The sequence below is a fragment of the Vicugna pacos genome, chromosome 13 (genome assembly GCF_048564905.1).
Source record: "Vicugna pacos chromosome 13, VicPac4, whole genome shotgun sequence".
Taxonomy (NCBI): domain Eukaryota; kingdom Metazoa; phylum Chordata; class Mammalia; order Artiodactyla; family Camelidae; genus Vicugna; species Vicugna pacos.
Genome location: NC_132999.1, coordinates 44,458,607 through 44,477,273, shown reverse-complemented (window position 1 = coordinate 44,477,273; position 18,667 = coordinate 44,458,607). Strand labels below are relative to the sequence as shown.

Genomic DNA, 18,667 nt, shown 5'->3' with positions numbered 1-18,667 from the left:
TACAAATTTTTAACACACTTTATTGATTTAGGGGCCAAACAAGGCAGCATTTGGACAGTTAAGAAAGGCACCTCATTGGAAATAATAAATCACAGTGCTGTTGAGTGATCCCAGTCACAGGATTTGAGGATCGGAAGGATAATCTTTGGAACATGTTGTTTAGGACACTTGCTCATTTATTAAAAAGGGTCTCTTCACACATCATAGATGGAGGAAGGCAAGAGTGTAGGACTGTGGCATGTGCTGGGTGGCTGCCAAGAGCTTACCCACGAGAGCAGGTGTGCTGGTAAATCAGTGGTGAGTCGGGAAGGGAGCGAGACCAGCCTGCCCCACCTGCCGCACGACTCCAGTAAACTTGATTTGCTGAGCCACTGCCCTCATGAACACACTCCATATCTCTTTCAAGTGTGGAGATGACAGCTTGATCTCACAGTAGGGAACCAGGGTTAGTAGTCAACTCCTACCCTGTTTCAAGCGACAGGACAGGCAGGACAGCCGTGTTAATTTCCTGCACTCCTGGGCTGGCAAGAGGTTCTGATAAAAGCTGAGGTATTAGGGCACTGGCTTTAAAAAATATTGTCACCAGTCCAGAGTAAATGAAAACATGATTCCTTAGAAAGAATGCTGCATCTCCCTGTTTCTATTTATACCCTCCAATCGGTGTTTTAAAACATTAAATTTCCCCTTTGCTTATACTTTTGAAGACTCCTACTCTCTGTAAAAGAAATCGCTCACTACAACACTGCTGCTCTTCCCAGTCCTCCCTCTCCATCCTCACCCTGACCACCCCTCCCCTCTGCCCAGCACCTAAGAGCAGGGATCACGCCGCAGGGTGATGAGCAGTGGTGCAGTCTCGCCTGGCCTTCTGTTACTAGGCTGAAATAGAGAGGAAACAAGAGAGAACAAAATGGGTTTTTAAAAACCAAGTAAATATCAGAGAAGGTTGGCATGCACGCCCCAGCAACCAAATGTATTAAACACTGGACATTTCTCTGCCAGGTGAAAGCTCTCATGCCTGCTGAGGTTAAGGCTCTGGAATTAAATGAAGCAAAAATTGAATCCTAACCACCCCCAAAGGGCATGATTTCCCCATGATCTTCTAGTTGTTACCGGCAGCCCAAATATCACACACACGTGTGCACACATGTGAATGTATATTGATGGATGACAAATATTTGAGCAAGGATCATGCACACTCAATTAGCAAACACTCAAGGACCTCAACTTTGAGGCCAAGTGCCTGCAACTGTCCCCAGGCAAAGGGGAGTCGACTCTAAGATCCATGAGGCCACCCTCACCCAGAGCAGGAGCCCAGATTCCTGTAGACACAGCAGATAGTTTTGGTTTCGCTCCCTTTCCCTGTCCATTCCCAGAAGTCATGTGCTTCCTAGAAATACCCCACGCCAGACTGGATTTCCGTTAAGAACGGGTGGAATTAGTCTACAGCCATGGAAACAAGGCAGAGCAGAGCCAGCAGACACTCACTCGAAGCGGACAAAGAGGGACGCAGGACGGCCACGTACCCGCAGCCGGCTTCCAGGCGGACAGAGGACAAGCCCGCTGGAGGTCCCTTAGGTAGCAGGAGAGCTCAGGCCAGGTGGGGACTGGGCACTTCAGCGTCCACTGCACTGAGTCAGCACATTATGCCCGGCAGGTGGTATTATTTACTGGACCTGCCACTGAGTTTCTAACGGTTTTTCCAGAGGCTGCTGTTTCCGTGGTCCCTCACAGCAGTCTGTTAATTCATCTGTTTGCGACAAATCAAACCAGAGACCGAAAGGCGCAGCATGGACCCCAGAGAATGCTTAACAGCTGGGGACATGAGGTTAGGAATAATAAAAGCTGGCTAGTGTCATGGGTGATCTTATTTTGGGGTGATCCTTTCTCGGGGAACCTGTGGCCATCACCATCATACTGTAAGGGGTGAAGGATTGGATCTGCAAGGGAGAGGGTTGAGTTTAAAATGGATACATCTGATTTGGGTTTCATATCCTGCAGAGAGACTGGGTTTGAATAAATTCTAATCAAAATGATCCAAAAATAAATCACCCTCAGATCACTGTTTTGTTCACATTTGGGGACAGAGGCAAATGTTAAAAAGAAACCTGCCCTGGTCTCTCTTTGGGGAAGTGGACTGGCTGCTCTCAGATGCTCACCCTGGATACTCAAAAGACACTCTAAATTCAAAAGGACCTTTCACCTGGTTAATTCTTTGGCAAGAATCCAGTATTCAACACAGGTTCCAAATGATTCCTACTTTACAGAATCACGATGCAGATCACAAAAATATTCCAACTTGGCTTAGATCTCTCTATGGTGATACCCTCTCCCAGTAATTTCTGGAATCTATAATGTAAGTGCCTTTTCCCTTCCATTTAGGGCAAAAAACTTAATGATCCCTGTCCACACACTGACTCATTTGGCTTTTCTTTATGGGTGAGAAAACAAGTGGAATTTATAGCCAACAGTCTGTCATTAGGAACTGTGGCTCTGCCTGACTTCACGTGACTCTGAGCTTCCAGTTATCTGGTAGAGACAGAATAAACACCAGGGAACTAGGGTACCTGGCAGATACCTGAGTTAGTTTATTTTGGTCAACAAATAAAATTAAAAGTATGGCTAAAAAACTATACAGCTGGTAAAGCAACCTCGCCTATAACTTAGAGTAGGAAAGTGTACACGTACTTACATCAACACACACGCACATACACACAGATGAGATGAGAGTTGCACACACGCCAAAGATAGATGGAGCAAGTGCTTTTTTAATAAGTACATCAAATGATATTCTTGCTGCCCTGAGGAAGCTTCCCTCTGCCTGCTCTGCCAATCCCACCCGTTTCCTCAACAGGGATAGGAAGAAGAAAGAATTCCTTTTTGGACCCAACATTAAATAAACATAACCAAGTCTTTACATGTGGCCTTGGAGAAGGCTGCCAGGATGCTTGCAAACACGACATCAGGGGTCTGGGATGCGTCGATGGCCGAGTGGATCCCCCGTTTACTGTAGTACTCCACCAGCCGGGTAGTCTGAGTGTGGTAAGCCTCCAGGCGGATTTTCAAGGCCTTCTCATTATCATCTGATCGGCGGATCAAAGGTTCTCCGGTGACCTGAGACCAGGAGGGGGCAATGAAAGGCCAGGATTCTTAGCAAGGTCTCCTTAAGCCAGATGCAAATTTGAGATGCTGTCTGAACCTGAAGTCCATCAGAGGGAAAGACAGACAATCTAGACCCTCCCCAACAGAGAGCTATGAAGAACTTCACTACTCCCAGCAAGTCGGTCCCAGGAGCAGACCACCTGGTCCAGAGACGTCAGGGAGACTGAAACAGCAGCTGCAAGGGAAGGGCTGAGAGAAGGGGATGGGCACAGTCTTTCTCTCACAGCTTGTGCTCAGCTGTTCAGCTTCCAAGACAAACACTTCCAGAGTCAGAAACAAGGAGACAGAAGCCCCTGAGACCAGGAGAATACATCAAAATCAGAGCTGCATTAACACTTAGGATCTCAGTTGCCTAAGTATTCAGTGTTTTTACTGAGCTGTCAGCCATCAACATTCTGAAAGTGGTAAGTGAAGTGAGCATGCAGAATTACCAACTCTGTGAAATGTGACCAAGTTGACGATGGCTTTGGAACCTGTATGACCTGATGACCTGATGAACTTGTCTCATATGACAAAGGTAAAGCCAGGAAATTCTTACTGTAGCCCACGTGCTCTAAAACAGACGAAATGGACAATTTATGGCAAATGTTACAGTGAGCATGTGTGAGATCCGCCCTTTTACATCTGTAAGAGATTGAAGACTGTCGTAAGAACCTGGCCGTGTTAACCTAGCCAAGCTCTTCTGAATCTGTAGGGCACGGCGGAGTCACTAGAGAGAGAGGATGTTCTTCTGAAGCAGGGCTGGTCCACAAAACTCTCTTCAGTACTATTCTCCCCACCCTGGCTCTACTTAGGGGCTTCCCAGCAGCTCTTCTCCTGATTAGTTGACCATTTATTTAGGTTGCCACGATACCAGAAAAGGGCTGCTCTGGACAAAAGACAGGTACAAACTCGGCCCTGCGAAGTAGGTGGCACTGGTAGTGACCTCAAGGTCAAGCAATAAGACACTTGGTGAGACACTATAGATGAGCCACAGCCCGTGTGATTTATGTGATAGTGTTATTGTTCACGGTTAAGTCAGTAATACTGGTAGAAATAAACGGAAGATGGAAAGAACAAAGTGGGGAGAAAGACAGTGAAGGAAGAAAGGGGAAGGAAAGAAAAGGAAGTTTCCTGTCTTGGGTTTACATACATCATCTTTCATGGGCTCCTTTGGGGGGTTGAACTCCTCATGGTAGGAACGGCCACTTGCGGGGTGAATCAGCCTGAAAGACAGCAAATGAACACAAATGAGGCTGCCTGAACCCCAGCGGTCTCCAAGATGACAAGCACAGACAGAGAAACTGGATGCAAGGACTTTAACCCAGCAGAGAACCCAGTTATAGGCTTTTCTTGCTTAGGAAAATAACTGGGCTTATGCCAGAGTGAGTTATGTTTTCTATTTTGACTCAGTGTTAAACTGAGTGGCTGAAGATGCTAACACAACTGCCTAATTCAGGACTGAGAGAAGGCACTGTGGGGCCGGTCTCACACAGCCATTCATTTACTCACCCATTCATTCAGCAAGAATTTACTAAGGGCCTAGTCCGATTTAGGCCTTAAGCTGAATCCAGGGGCTACAGAGCAATGAGTCAAGATTCCTGCTCACAAGCAGTGCTTAAAGTAGACGGGGAGACAAATGTGGAAATAACGAACTACAATAAATGTGGTGATCCTTTAACAGAGATCTGGGCAAAGTGCTATGGGGGACAGAGAAACTAACCTTATTTTCTAACCTAGTCTGGTTATAAAACCAGAAAGGAGCTACAGGAAAAACATGTGCTATGGATGCCGACACCACTAGACGACGCTGGGACCACACAGGTACAGAGAGCCCAGTCATCAGAGGGCAACATTCAAAGCATCATGAAAAATGACATATTAAACAAGTCATGGAATAAAGAGCCCAAGAAGAAGCATTTACTTGGCACTGAAGATGTAGCTGGTAGTTGCATCTGTGCTGTGTCCCCTGAAGCAACAAGCCCATGTTCCCAGCTAGCGGTGGCCATACCACAGGAGCCCCAAAAACCTAAGGGAAGGAGGCAGGCCAAACACTGCTCAGGAGCCAGGGCCCACTTGAGTTCGTGTGGTTTTCCACTTCTATGCCAAACAAGGTCTGCTTGTTTAACTGATGGCTGTTCTCCTCATGAAGCTCTGTTAGACCAGAGCTTCCCAACATTTTCCACTTCCTGGCATGCACAGAAAAAGTACTTGGGGTGCTTGCTCTGGGGGCTGAGGGATCAATATCTCGGCGCATCAGAAGGGAAAGTCTGGGTTAGACTATCAAAGCCACACACGTTTGTAAAATGTGATGCTGTGTTTTAACGACAGCATATTTTGGGGGAGCCATTTATAGAGTACGGTGGTCCCATTTACAGCATGGGGGGCAAGGTGATGGTAGAATGAAGACATTATACTGAATGGGCCTCTGCCTGCAATCATGTAACGTAAGGTTGGGCCCTCTCTCCTACACTTGAGTTGCTGGAGGGGCTCCTCTGGTGCACCTACTGGGAAATGACATCCACTGGGAGATGCAGGGAGAGGAAGCTGCTGGGCTCCGCTGCAGCTCTCTCTTTGGGAAGGGCAGGGGGCAGCAGATGTGGACCAGGCTTCTTTCACCTTCTGGAGAGCACACAGCACATAGCAGCCAGGCTGCAACACACACAACCCTCTCCACTCCACATCTCGACATTATCTCTTGCTCACTCTCAGATTCCCTCAGCCATCTGCTCCTTCCTCACTCCCAAACATCACTTTAAGAGGAATGCAAGGCTCACTCCCTAGAAGGGAAATGAAAGAAAGTCCAATCTTCAAGTTCGCAAAATGGGTCTGGTCTCAAGTACCAACCAAAACAGCTCTATGAGCCACTAGGTCTGGCCTGGATGTGGAGGTGGAAATGGATGCTGGGATGCTACAGCCACTGCTTGCTGCCTTAAGGGTGACACTTCAGACACCTGTTTTCTCATCCACAAAATGGGGATGGTACAAGACATTAGGTTAATGATACCAGACAGCCAACACTGAATAGGTTAAAACCCAAAACCACCAATCACATTTATGCAAGAAATAAAATAATAACCCATAACATTATTAGAAGTGGAGTCAGAGCCAATTCAGAAGATATTTACAGTGGGGTCCTTTTCATATCAGATTTAAACAAAGATCCATATTAAACCAACTAGTTTCTGTCTCTTTTTCTTACAACAATCAACATAGTGGACCAGGAGACAGAAAGCAGGCTTTTGGTGCCAGTTCTACCACTGACATGCAGAATGAACTTGGATAAACACCTTTACCAGTCTGGCCTGTTCTGTTTCCTTCTCTGTGGGGAAAGGGAGCCACACCACACCACTCACCATCAAATTTAGAGACTGAGTCTTGTTCCCTTTACAACAATTCCGTAGTTTGTTCTTCAGAATCTCTCGGCTCCCCACCAGCCAACCCCAGTTAAAAGCCTCCATCACTTCACATCAGGCTCCTAGGTGGGGTCCTTGTCTGTTTCTCCTTTCTCCCAGTTTAGCCTGTATGCCAGGACCAAGCAACTGTTCTCAGAGTGCTGGATTTGCCACAACACCTAGTGGCTTAAGAACATCCCAGCACTCCTGACTCTTTGTCACATCCACCCTCTTCACCTGGCAGACTTTCCCCAGTGAAGCCCCAAGTCTACCTTCCCCACACACTCATTCTACTACGCAGCCTCGGCCATTCCTCCAACTCTGGACAAACATCTGCCACTAGCCCCAGCTAGAGCCCCTCCCCCAACCCAAACTCATTCTTGCCTCTACTCCCTCCTGGGAAAGCCTCAGCAAGATCCCCTCTATCCAGAAAGGTCAAGTTTGACTTCACACCTCTCTTAGCCAGCCTTCCCTCCCTGCCCCCAGGCTCTCTTACTGGACTTCCTACTGCAGTTAACAGCCCAGGTTTTATGTGTGGCTTATAGACTCTCTGAGGTCAGAGATGGGCATCAGCATATTGTTCTTCTATATCCTCTCCTGGTCCTCTGCTCCCAGAGCCTGGTGCTGTGCACAAGGCAGGCACTTAGGAAGCCGGGCCAATAACATCAAAGGCCCCTAGCGTCACCCATTACTGTTAACATCTGCCCTGCACATCCAAGACCCTAGCCCTGGTGATGTCCTGTCTTGTCAATCCTACTGCTTCTTGGACTATATCAGCTTTGCCTACTCTGTGCCAGTGGGGATGCAAAGAAGCAAAACTTCCTGCTTGAAGGAGCCTATGGGACAGCTGGAAACATGAAAACTGGATCTTTGAAAACAAAATTAATATAAGGTGGATCCCACTGTATCTATTAAAGCCTTCGAGGAAAACACCTCTAACACTCACTCTGTTGTCTGTTTACAGGTCTGCCTCTCTCCTTAAAGATATGGACTGAAGACACATGGAAGAAAGTTCAACCTCATTAGGAAATCAAAGTAATAAAATTTACAATAGGGAAATATTCTCTCCCAACTAAATCCAAAAGTTTACATGTACTATGGTAGTTATAACATCAATTTAACAGTGGACAACTGGAAGAAACACAAATACACAACAGGGGAACAATTAAGTAAATGATGGTTCGTCTACTGTGAAATAGGCTCCAGTTAAAAGCAATGGTCACGGATGTCTGGTTCAAGAGGGTAGGCTGACCACCTTTCTGAGACTCCATTAAAACGAAGAAGGGATAAAAAGCTATAGCCCGTAACAAAGAAAAGAATGTGGGGGTCTATTAGTGCTTGAGAGCTTCGCACATATTTCTGGAGGGCACAAAGCAGATGGCAGAGTGACAGTGAAAGAGGGTAGAGGACACTGTAGCCTAAAGCAGTGGCATTCTTTCAGAACAAACTGCTGAAGCAGAAGCATCCAGTGTTGACTACTATAGAGAAACAAGCACTTCTAAACAAATGTACATGCAAAAAAAGCCAGTGATTTTTGCTAAGGTGGCTGGACCTTAAGCAAGTTTTTCTTCAGTTTTCTAAACTCTGTGTAGATGGTCCTATTATTTTTATAATTAATAAAAAGCCTACAGCAAGGTATGGCAACTCCAACTGGAATTGGATTTAAAAAGCACTACACTGGAGATACACATGTAAAGAGCTCAGCGTTTCTGAAGTGCCCACGAAAGCAGGGCTCTGAACTACGCACATTATGTTATCCACCACGCACAGGGGTTCCCCAAAGCAGGATTATTAACCCCACTCTGAGGATGCAGCCTTAGAGAGGTTAAGAAACTTGCCCAGGGTCAGAGTTAAAAGGCTGGAGAGGACTGAGTTGTTGCCAGACTTCAGACCCCTTGCTCTTCTGTCCACATCCCCGTCCCAAGGCACCAAATAAGACCAAGCCATGATAAAATGGCACTAAGCTTCATGGCTGGGATTAGGCAAGAGCAGTTCCCGTGGAAGCATGAAAACTAGGGATCTTCAGGGGAAAAATACCTTCCTGTGATTCTCCGGATCAGCAGAGAGTCTGGGATGCTGAATTCAATCACAGAATCAAGCTTCTCTTTCCTCTTCTCCATGAGGTCATCAAGCTGTAAAAGAGCGTGTGGCCCACCTAAGCTACCAGAGCTCAATCAGACCCATTTCCCTCAAAGGAATGAAGAGATAAAGGGCCAGAGTGCGCCTTTTCGCGATGGTAATACAAAACCAAGCCGCTCACCATTTCTGCCTGCCTCACAGTCCGAGGGAAGCCATCCAGAAGGAAACCATTTTTGCATGCAGGGGTCTCCAAATTTTTCTCAATGAGCTCCACGACCATTTCATCGCTCACCTGGAAGTCAAAAACAAAAGTTTAAATCCATTAATTAGGTGACATTAGACCAATTCCAAGGCCACAAGTTTGTCTCTGTATAACCCAATTATTAAACTGCATGTTTTCTTGATCCCAAAAATGCAAAAATAAGAGAAAATATGGAGTGACTTCGTTTGGAAGATGCAGTTTCATGATTATTTCTCTGGTTGCCATATACACATTCTCTTCCCCTGGGATTCTCCTGTGTTCCAATACTCTGGATGAGAAAAGAGGATTCCAGTGCCTGCCGCCCTACCAGGAAACCTCTCTGGCCATTAGTCAGAGCCCTAACCATCAGATAACAGCTTCTCAGCAATCAGCTGTCCTCAAGACACCACAAAGTGAAGGCATATGGCTGAGAGATTACTTGGGGACGGCTCCAGGAGAGAATGGGGTTGACCAGAATGTAGAAAGGCACTAACTTTTATCTGTTCCCCAATTTTGATCAGGTTAACAGTAAAGTGACCCAAGCCATCTTAGACATGAAGCAACAGAGAAGTTCACTGACCTGGCAAGACTGGGTCAGAACCAAGGAACTAAGAAGCCAGCCCAACCCGTCTCTGAGCTTCTCTTAAAAACCCCAGTGAGGATCCTTCCAGCCTTCCCCAAACTGGTTTTCCTCCTGGGCTTTCACTGGAAGAAAGGTTCCCTGCCAGCATCACAGCGAAGGCTGCCCATTTTGGTAGCTAACGCTCTTATCTCCTGGGACCATCTGTGAACTTGGGGACATAGTATAAGCTCTGCAACTAAATGAAGGCTGGAGATAAGTCATCTCGTTGCCACATCCCAGTGCTTTCTCAGTGCAGGACCTTTCACCAAGACGCAAAGTCCAAAATACCTAGGTTTCTGGCTTAAGGCCTCACTAACATGAAGGGAAAGCTAGGAGAAAAGAGGCAGGTGGGCGCGCAGGCAGGGCTGCTCCAGCTCCAGGATCTCAAAGCTGGACCAGAAGTAACTAGCACCCTCCCCAACCAACATTCTAAGCTATGTAAAGACCAGACAGCAAAGCACAAAACTTCTGAAGGTGAGTCCCAAGGCCAAGTCCCAGAATAACTCAGTTACAGTTAAGCTCTGGCACTAATCAAAGAAGATTTAGTAGATAATAAATTGTATTTGTCCAATCAGGTCAACTGGACTAAAGACAAGAGAAAATGCTATTATATTCCCCAAATAAGGATTACTTTCGTCAACTGCTGAGCTACTCCTCTATTAGAGGCAAAGAACACCGAATCACAAAAGTAGATTAAAAACACTCTGTGACTTCTTTAGTCGTCTCCTGAATACACCCTCGAGTTCTGGCCTAGGGATGGCAGTTTCATTTTTGGCCTTAAAAAATGGGTACATTACAAAATGTGCTGGCACAAAGGAACCTCAAGAGTACTGTGAACAAAATAAGTGCCATAAATTCAGAATGAACCAAGCAACTTGCAACTGCAAAAGGTCATATAATGTGCCAGTTTGTTAAAACACCCTATAGCGTGGGGCTGTCCAACAGAACTTTCTACAATGATGGAAATATTCTGTATCTATGCTGGCTAGCAAAAACGTGAAATGAGACAAGTGAGACTAAGGAAATTAATTTTAAATTAAATTAAAATTAATTTCAATAGCTACACGTAGCTGGTGGCCACTCTACCAGGCAGTGCAGATCTAGACTCTGAGGAATATCAATATTCACTGGTACCCCCGAACCTACCAGCTTCCCGGCATCCATAGTTGCCTTTAGCTTTTTTCCCAGCTCAGAGCCAGAAGCCACCATGGCCCTCAGCATGTCCCCAGTAGCCAAATGGCAGACACAGAAGTTTTCAGCCAATTTGGGTGCCTGTGGAGGGCAAGAAAAGAACAAGATAAAGTTAACAGTGTAGGTCCTGGAGTCAGACCGCCTGGGTGTGAATTTACTGGCTGTGTGAACTCTGACAAATGCCTAAAATGTAACAGGGATAAAAGTACCTTATATTATAGTTTAATATATGATTATAGCATTGTAGTAAGAAATTACATGAGATAATACATGTAAGGCATTTAAAACAGTGCACCTAGCACACAGGAAGCCGTCACAAGTATCAGCTATTATCACTACTTCCACTAGACACACTAGTGACACGTAAGCTTCAGTTTCCTCGTTACAAACGGGAAGAACAGAAATCGCAATATCAACCCTTCACATGGCTGCTGTGGAGTTTAAATGAGTTCATGTGTATAAAGCACCTGGCACGACGCCTGGCATGTCACGCATGGAATGAACATTTGCTGAAGGAACGGACGTGTGGTTGTCAAGCACTGTGGCCACTAGCCTGGGAGGCAGCTGGGGCCAGTGCAGTACGCAGTTCGGTTCTTCTCCTTCCCTGTCACTAGGGAGCTGCATTATCTTGGCCAAGTCATTTAACCTCTCAGAGGCTGTTTCTGCATCTGTTTAAAATGAAGGCGAAAAGGCTCCATCTCAGAAGGTCGCTGTGAGGATCAGGTGACAGACACGAAGAGCACCTGGCAAACAGTAAGTACTTGCCGAGTACCTTTAGGAGGCAGTACAGCCTTTTGGTTAAAAGCGTGGGCGTGGGAGTCAAACTGCCTGGGTTTTAGATACCAGATTCATCAGACTGGATATGTGACTCGAGAAAAATTATATCACTTTTCTAAATTTTAAATTTCCTCTAAGTAAAATGGAGATAGTAGTAATATGTATATCACTGGGTTGATGAGATTATATAGAGTTCAACATATGCAGGGCCAGGCGTATAGTAAGTGCTCAGTGAGCCTTAGCTGTTACCCTTACCCTGCTCTAATTCCCTATTAATTCCTATGGAAAGAAAATACTTACTGGGATGTCTCTTCCAAGAACCCTGCTGGGAGCCAGGGAAACAGATGCGTAAGAGATACAGCCCTGTCCTCGATGAGCTCAGTTTGGTGGACTATACAACAGAGTGAAGACTAGAAGAGGAAGAGACTCCGGACAGCTCAACGCTGCTTTTATGGCGGCAAAGAAGAATCCAGAACTCATGAGGAATACAGTCAGCTCAAGGAGCCTAATACTTAGTTTTCTGGTTCAATTGTTTTGTGAAGTAAGCAGGGTCGGAACCTTGTTCAGACCAGTTCTTTGGGAGTTTCCTTAGGTGCACACGATAAAAGTTAAATAGATGGGGCTCAGTGCAACAAATGCTGGTTTGTGATTCATGGACTGATTCAGTTCGATCAAAGAACTGACTTCATAGCAAAATGGAAGCCAGGGATTAAAGTACTAAATACTTTAATACTGAAGTATTAAAAACTATACTTTGTAACTTTTACAAAAAACTTTTAAAGTTTTAACTTCACAAGGTACAGCTTTAGCAAACTGGCACAATATGAAGAAGTACAGTAAAAAGTGCTTTTTAACACTGAGGTACTAAAAACTGTACTTTGGGAAGCCAATAAAGTTCAGGGCCCTCTGGCAATAGAAAACCTTCTGGTCCTCCAGGCTGGCACAGTGGCCACAAACCTAGAGAGCTGTGCCTGTCTGCCTATCTGTCTTCTTGGCTGTTGAAATTAAGTTGGGTGGAAAATTTGGAGGTCAGGCTTGTTCGAGGGGAAAGGCTAACCGAAACACCAGAGAAGAGCTGTTAGCACAAAACCTAACCATTCTATTTTTATCACCCCAAATCGCAGGACTCTTCTGTGCTGTTCCAGGTGAATGGATCCTACGGCTGCATGGAAAAACACTCCCAGAGGGACGACACGGCATGGTGGAAGACTGACTCCTTCATTTCCTGCCGGCTGCATGGGAGTCAATGAGGTAGGCTGCTAAGAGCATGAACTTTGGAGTCAGACAGATCTGCACAGGAGCCCTGCTTGCACTCAACAGCTGTGTGACCTTGGGCTAGCTACTTAACTTCTTAGAATCTCAGTTTCCTCACCAGTCAAACGGGGATAATGTCTACTTCACAGGGCTCTTAACTTACCATGTAACCTCGGGCCAGTGATTCTTTGAGACTATTTTCTCATCTATAAATTGGATATATTATTACCATCACTCGGTAGGTAGGAGGAAGAATGGAAGACTCTCAACAAATTATGGTTCCTGGTCTAATCCCAAAACTACCCTAGCATTTGTTAGTCACTCACCTGACACTTCCTGCATGGTGCTCTGCACCAGCATGTATTGCTTACATGCACATTTGTTTCTGCCTCTACACCTATACTGATAGCAACAATGTGAAACAGTGATGCTGTTCAAGAATCAGTCATGAGTTCAAATCCTACCTTTGCTATTTTATGTCCTGGGGCAGGATATAGACTCTGGGTCTCAGTTTATCTGTAAAAAGGCAAGGATAACAACAGGACCTACTCCTAGAGTTGTAGGACTAAATGAGATGACACAGTAAAGTCTTTGGCTGGGGCATCTGTCACATAACCCAGCAAAGGGTGACTACTTTGTGATATTACACCCCCTAGAGGGCAAAGGCTGCTCTGCATCTCTAGCACTGAACTTAGTCAACAAAACATCCACAGGGTAGGAGACAATCAAACCCAGGGCCACAGAGAGCAGCAGGAGCAGGAGCTTTGGAGTCATTCAGATGCAAGATCAGCCAATCACTTGCCCTGCAACCTAGAGAACAAGCCCCTCCAGCTTCAGTTTCTCTAACTGTAAAAGGGGGAATAAGAGTGTGGGTCCCACAAAGTTGTGTTTGGGCTGTGAGTGTCTGTGCACTGACGTAACTGGCAGAGCCTGACCTGTAAGACGGCAGCTGATGCCCTAAGTGTGCTGGCCTTGAAGAGCTGGTGTCAGTGGGACACATGGAAGGAATTGTGAAAGGGGCTGGCAGAGGAAACAGGAAACACATCTTGGTTTTGGCCACACTGCAGGAACACCCAACCCAAAAAGGGAGACAGGGAAGTAAGGTTATTTAAATAAAATAACAAACTCAAGTGTTCTAGATGTTTCAAAAGCAGGTAGCTTAAAAATGTTTAACTACTTTAGTTAAAAATAAGAAGTTTTAAAAACAGATTACTTCAGCCATGCCAACATGAAATTGATAAAATATTATGTATTATGAGTTATGCAGGTATAAAAAGAAGTACTAGTGGTGAAGAAAACAAACATTACTGAGCAGGTACTAGGCACTAGGAATTCTATATTAAAGACTGCAAACATTTACCAATGGGGACCAGGCAGGCAACACATATGAAGTGGGTCAAATATAAGCAAAAGTCAGCGAAGAGGGCTATGCAGGGGACAGGAGAGCACGTGGACCATTTAAGTGGCAGCGTCACTCAGCTGTATGCCACGCTGAATGGAGGCCCAGAACCACCAGATCTGACTTCGCAAGAGAAACGGGAGCTCTGGATTTTTAAGTGAAACTTCACAACTGAAAACACTGTGTGGTCAACTTATTATTTTGAAAGCTGACAAATAAGAGGAATAAATCAAGTATTTAACCTGCCTTTATTATACAAACCATACCAAATAGTAGGTGAGAAGTTTCTCTTTATAGAAGTACTTCGGCTAATAAATGAAAAGGGAATGAGATCATTAGAACACCACCATTTTGCCATCCACAGTGAATTCCTGGACCCAGGTACTAACCACCAGAGACAAGCTGACAGGATGTGCCTCCAAACGGACAGCACGCCATCACCTGTGATGCACCGGGACCAAAACACTGAACCTGGGTCTGCTTGGGTGTATGATCAAACTACAGGAAATTTACAGGAAAGAGAGAGGAAAGAGGAAGATGTTAAATACGGTATGGGGATACAATAAAAAATCCCCAGAAAGAGGATACTCCTAGGATAAATAACTTCCACAAAACAAACAAAACTGCAAGGAAAAAAAGGGGAATCTGTAAATTAAAAGACACTTGAAATGATCACATTTGTGAGACAAATAAATGGAAATGTGAACTTTTACTGCTATTATTGTTTTTAAGGGGATATTGTGCTTATTTATAAAAAAAGAATTTCTCTTCTAGAGATATACACTGAAATATTTACAAATGAAATGTTACGATGTCTGGGAACTGCTTTAAAATTACTTGTGGAGGGAGAGTGGATGGGGAAGGAATGGCCACCAGCTGATGTTAGTTGGGGCTGGATAATGGTGCAAGGGGGCTCATTACACCATCCTGTTTTCTTTCATGATAAAAAGTTGGGGTGTGTCTGCAGGCTGCTGCAGGCTGCCATTCTGCAAGCTCTGAATTAGGAACACTTTTTTTTTTTTAACTCCATAAAACTACAACCACCAGGATTTCTACTGTTCCAGTTAAGGAAAGAAAGGTGTACAGAGGTTAAGCGACTTATGTAAATCTTACTCCTTCCTCAAGTCCCAGCTTTAATCACATCTCCTCTACTTCCACAAAGCCTTCTCTGACCAACTCCCATCATATATACACCCTTATAAATCAGCAATCAGGTATAATTTTCTTCAAAACTTTCTGAATACATCAACCTTTACATAGAGATACATCCAAATTTGGGGGGATATGCTACTAAGATGAGGGAATCGATAATTAGTGAACACTTACTATGTGCCAGGTTGCCATCAACATATGTATTATACATGTATAATAACAATCTTCCAATATCCTTATGAAATTTTGGTCTAGGGGGGGCAAGGACCTTATCAGTCTTGTTCACTGGTCTATCTCCAGTGTTTGGTGCTCATGAAAAGTTGAATGAGCCAGGTAAGCATTATCCCCATTTTTCAGGTGAGAGCACTGAGGCACAGAAATTACAAAGCTATAAAGCCCTTGTCTCAGCACTGGGATGGGTTGTCCATTTCACAACTACTGAAATTATTAACTTCAATATGAACGAAGGAAAAACAATCGATGCATTTGAGCTACCTTGTTTACCTCAGTCACTCACAGCAAAAGTCTGCAGACTTTGGGATTAAACATTCCTGGGCTGCAGGTTACCTAATAACTGAGGGTGGTAGCAACAGAAAGGAGAATTCAGTATTTCTGAGGACAAGGGGATTAGGTAACAGTGAGCCCCAAGGGCAAATCAATGTTGGCTATAGAGAGAAAAGGAAAAGTGGTCTATCTTGACCTAGTGGCCAGAGCCCAAAAGCAAAATAACAGGAATGAATTGAATCTCTCAGACTTCTCTTCTCCTCATTACCCATGTGAATTTATCTTCATCCATATCCAGTAACCCCACCAAATGCCAAGTAACGTGCTGGAGAGTCACAAGAGTCCCGAGGAGTAAGACATATGGTTTGTTTGGCAAGACTCTGGAATCTTTGCAAGTGCTAGGAAGAGAAGGGGGGACACAAAGCAGTCCCCTAGAACCCCATTCCCTTAGGAGCTCAGATTTTCAGGAATTCCCTCTTTAGATCCTAACAACAGGCAAAAACCTGAGGCCCCCCTAGGCGGGGGCAATGCCAAACGTCAGGCAGGTAGAAGATATTGATGGTAATTCAACCAACGGGCTTCTGAATCCTAAGAGAGATCATAAATCTCAACCTTGCTCTATGGGCCCATTAGTCCCAGATGCCAAAGGAGGCCCCAGAGTCAGCTAGGGCAGAGAGCAACTTCAGACTCCAATTACCCAGAGTCCGGTGGCTCCTGAGGTTCCAGGCTCCATGAAGTCAATTTTGCTAACTTGGGAAAGCTATCTGACCTCTCTCGGCCTGTTTTCTTAATGGTATACTGAGACACTCCCAGCTTAAGTGGCTCAGGCAGGTCAGACCCCACTTCCCTTAGCAGTACTTCTAATCGGCCCAGGCCACCTCCCACTTTACCCCACGTGCGGGAGATGCTCCTGCTCCCTCAGTCATTAATCATTACACGAAACGTACCCCTACCCGGAGTGCCTGACAATTCCCTCCCAAATCGCAGGTAATCTGGGGTCCCTGCCTCCACTCGGGTTGCAGTCTTTACCCTTCAAGTCTTCTCAGCTTCTAACCTCTTAAGGGATCTAATCAGTTCTTAGATCTCTTACCACGACACCTCAAGCCTGGACCCCTCAAGAACTCTAACCCTAACTCAGACTCCCTCAACCTCCAATTTGGACCCTCCCTCAAACACCTGCCAGAACCCCATATGCCAACCAGGGCGCCCCCAGGCCTCAGCCCGCGGCCTCGCTCCAGGGTGACCCAGGCCGCCGGCCGCCCCGACCTTGGAGTTCCACCGGTTCCGCTGTCCAGCCCGGCCCTGCAGCTCACCTGGGTACCCTTGCCAGCCCCGGGCGGCCCCAGCAGCACGGCCCGGATGCCTTTAGGGTACTCTTGGGCCGGCTGGGCCGCGGGCACGTTGGGAGCCATGGCTGCCGAAGCCTCTCACCGCTCAACTCGCCCGCACACCTCGCAGGTTCAACGCTTCCAGGGCAGCGCGCCACGCACGCCACGCATGCCCAGCTCGCCGCTCACGCTGGTCCGTCGTCACGTCCGTCAGCCTGCTTCTCTCGTCCCTGAGCGTGATCGACATTTCACCTTACCAACCACGTGGCAAAACTGGAGAAGACGCCTTTCGATTGGACATAACCAGTGAGGGAGTAAGGAAGGGGCGGGCCATCATGGACGGAGGAGGCAGGGGGTGGGGCTCGAGGCGGGTGTGCGGAGTGGGCGGGAAAAAGTGAAGCAAGACCGAGACCCGCCTAGGAGTTCTAGGTTGGTTTTTGACAGTTAATGACAACGGCAACTCCGATGAAGTATTTTAAGATTGCCCGTCGGCATATAAATGGGTAAAATCAGTCTTAGACCATAAATTGGCAAATATGTATCAAATATCCTTTGGCCCAGCAATCCCACTTCCAGGAACTCAAATGACATAATCTAGGACATACAAAACGATTTGTGTAACAAAGATAGGAAGTGTAGCACTTGTAACAGCCCCCAAAGCCCAAAACAAATAAAGAAAAAAAAAGGCAATATTCTAAATGTTCAATATTAAGAGCTTGGTTAAATAAATTGTAACAAATTTGTGTACTGGAATCCCCCCATGTTTAAAATATTTAATCACAAGGGAAAATATTCGCCAAACAGTATACAAAATTGCAGTTACAAAAAAAAATCCCAATTTTGTTTGTTGCAAGGGGTGATCTCTGCATAGCGTAATTACAGGAGCTTCTCCCCTTCTTGTGCATTTTTATATTTTCAGAAAGTTCTATAATGAATTCTGCCATAAACAGATCAACCTTTTTAAGTCAGGAAAAGGTAGTTTTTCTCAAAAGAGATGACCTTCTCTTGGACAGCTTTTTGGTGTGTGAAAGTTTCATCTACACCCTCCATGAAGCAATCCCTGAGGTCCTGGCAAGACCACCCCCAAGGGCCCCTTTGGACCTTTAGTCGAGGGTGTGATTATGAAACAATTATGTTTCCCCACAGGCTTGTCGCAATACATTTTCTACATCCTGAATATGAATTTGCTATCTCTTCAGCTTGGTCTTTTCTGTTTTACCTCCCCAAAGAAGTTCACATTCATTCCTCATCTCCACACTGGACTTCCACAAGGTCCCTGACCTCGAAGGAGGCGGAGATTGTTATGCCCATTTTCCAGGAAGATATACAGTGATCAGCCCAAAGCCACACAGTAGCAGAGTCCCAATGAACACTGGGAATGACAAGCTGGTGCCCCGGAAACCACAGGATTCATGGGAGTGAGGATGAAGGTAGGGAGCAAGTGCATTTTCTCCAGTAGAAGCCTCTGGTGCCCAGAATTCACTTCAATCCAAGAAGACCAGAGTTTATGGAGGTTTGATGTGCCCAGGGCACCGGACAAGGGGCAAAAGGAGCAGCTTTTCCTTTCTACCCTCAATTCCAACCATG

General features: G+C 45.7%; 1 protein-coding gene across 2 annotated transcripts; it reads right to left on the bottom strand.

Annotated features, from left to right (window-relative positions):
• Positions 1–17,291, bottom strand: AK2 (adenylate kinase 2). 2 transcript variants are annotated; one of them, XM_006196946.4, is made up of 7 exons: positions 17,066–17,288; positions 10,622–10,747; positions 8,794–8,904; positions 8,571–8,665; positions 4,292–4,364; positions 2,916–3,111; positions 1–876 (listed from the first exon to the last, which is right to left on the bottom strand). In XM_006196946.4, exons 1-7 carry the CDS (start codon positions 17,162–17,164, stop codon positions 872–874), a joined length of 705 nt encoding a protein of 234 aa, XP_006197008.1. In that variant the 5' UTR covers positions 17,165–17,288; the 3' UTR covers positions 1–871. The 2 variants fall into 2 exon arrangements, with proteins under 2 accessions (XP_006197008.1, XP_072830949.1); XM_072974848.1 differs by lacking the exon at positions 1–876 and having other exon boundaries at positions 2,746–3,111; positions 17,066–17,291.
• Between the last annotated feature and the right edge of the window lie 1,376 nt (positions 17,292–18,667).

Bases quoted from the DNA above. Each gene is read 5' to 3' on its own strand.
- AK2 (XM_072974848.1), bottom strand. From the start codon at position 17,164: ATGGCTCCCAACGTGCCCGCGGCCCAGCCGGCCCAAGAGTACCCTAAA. The intron at 8,666-8,793 runs GTGAGCGGCTTG...GCTCTTTTACAG, and splicing joins CTGTGAGGCAGGCAGAAATG to CTTGATGACCTCATGGAGAA. The intron at 4,365-8,570 runs GTATTTTTCCCC...GCTGTCTTTCAG, and splicing joins ATCCGGAGAATCACAGGAAG to GCTGATTCACCCCGCAAGTG.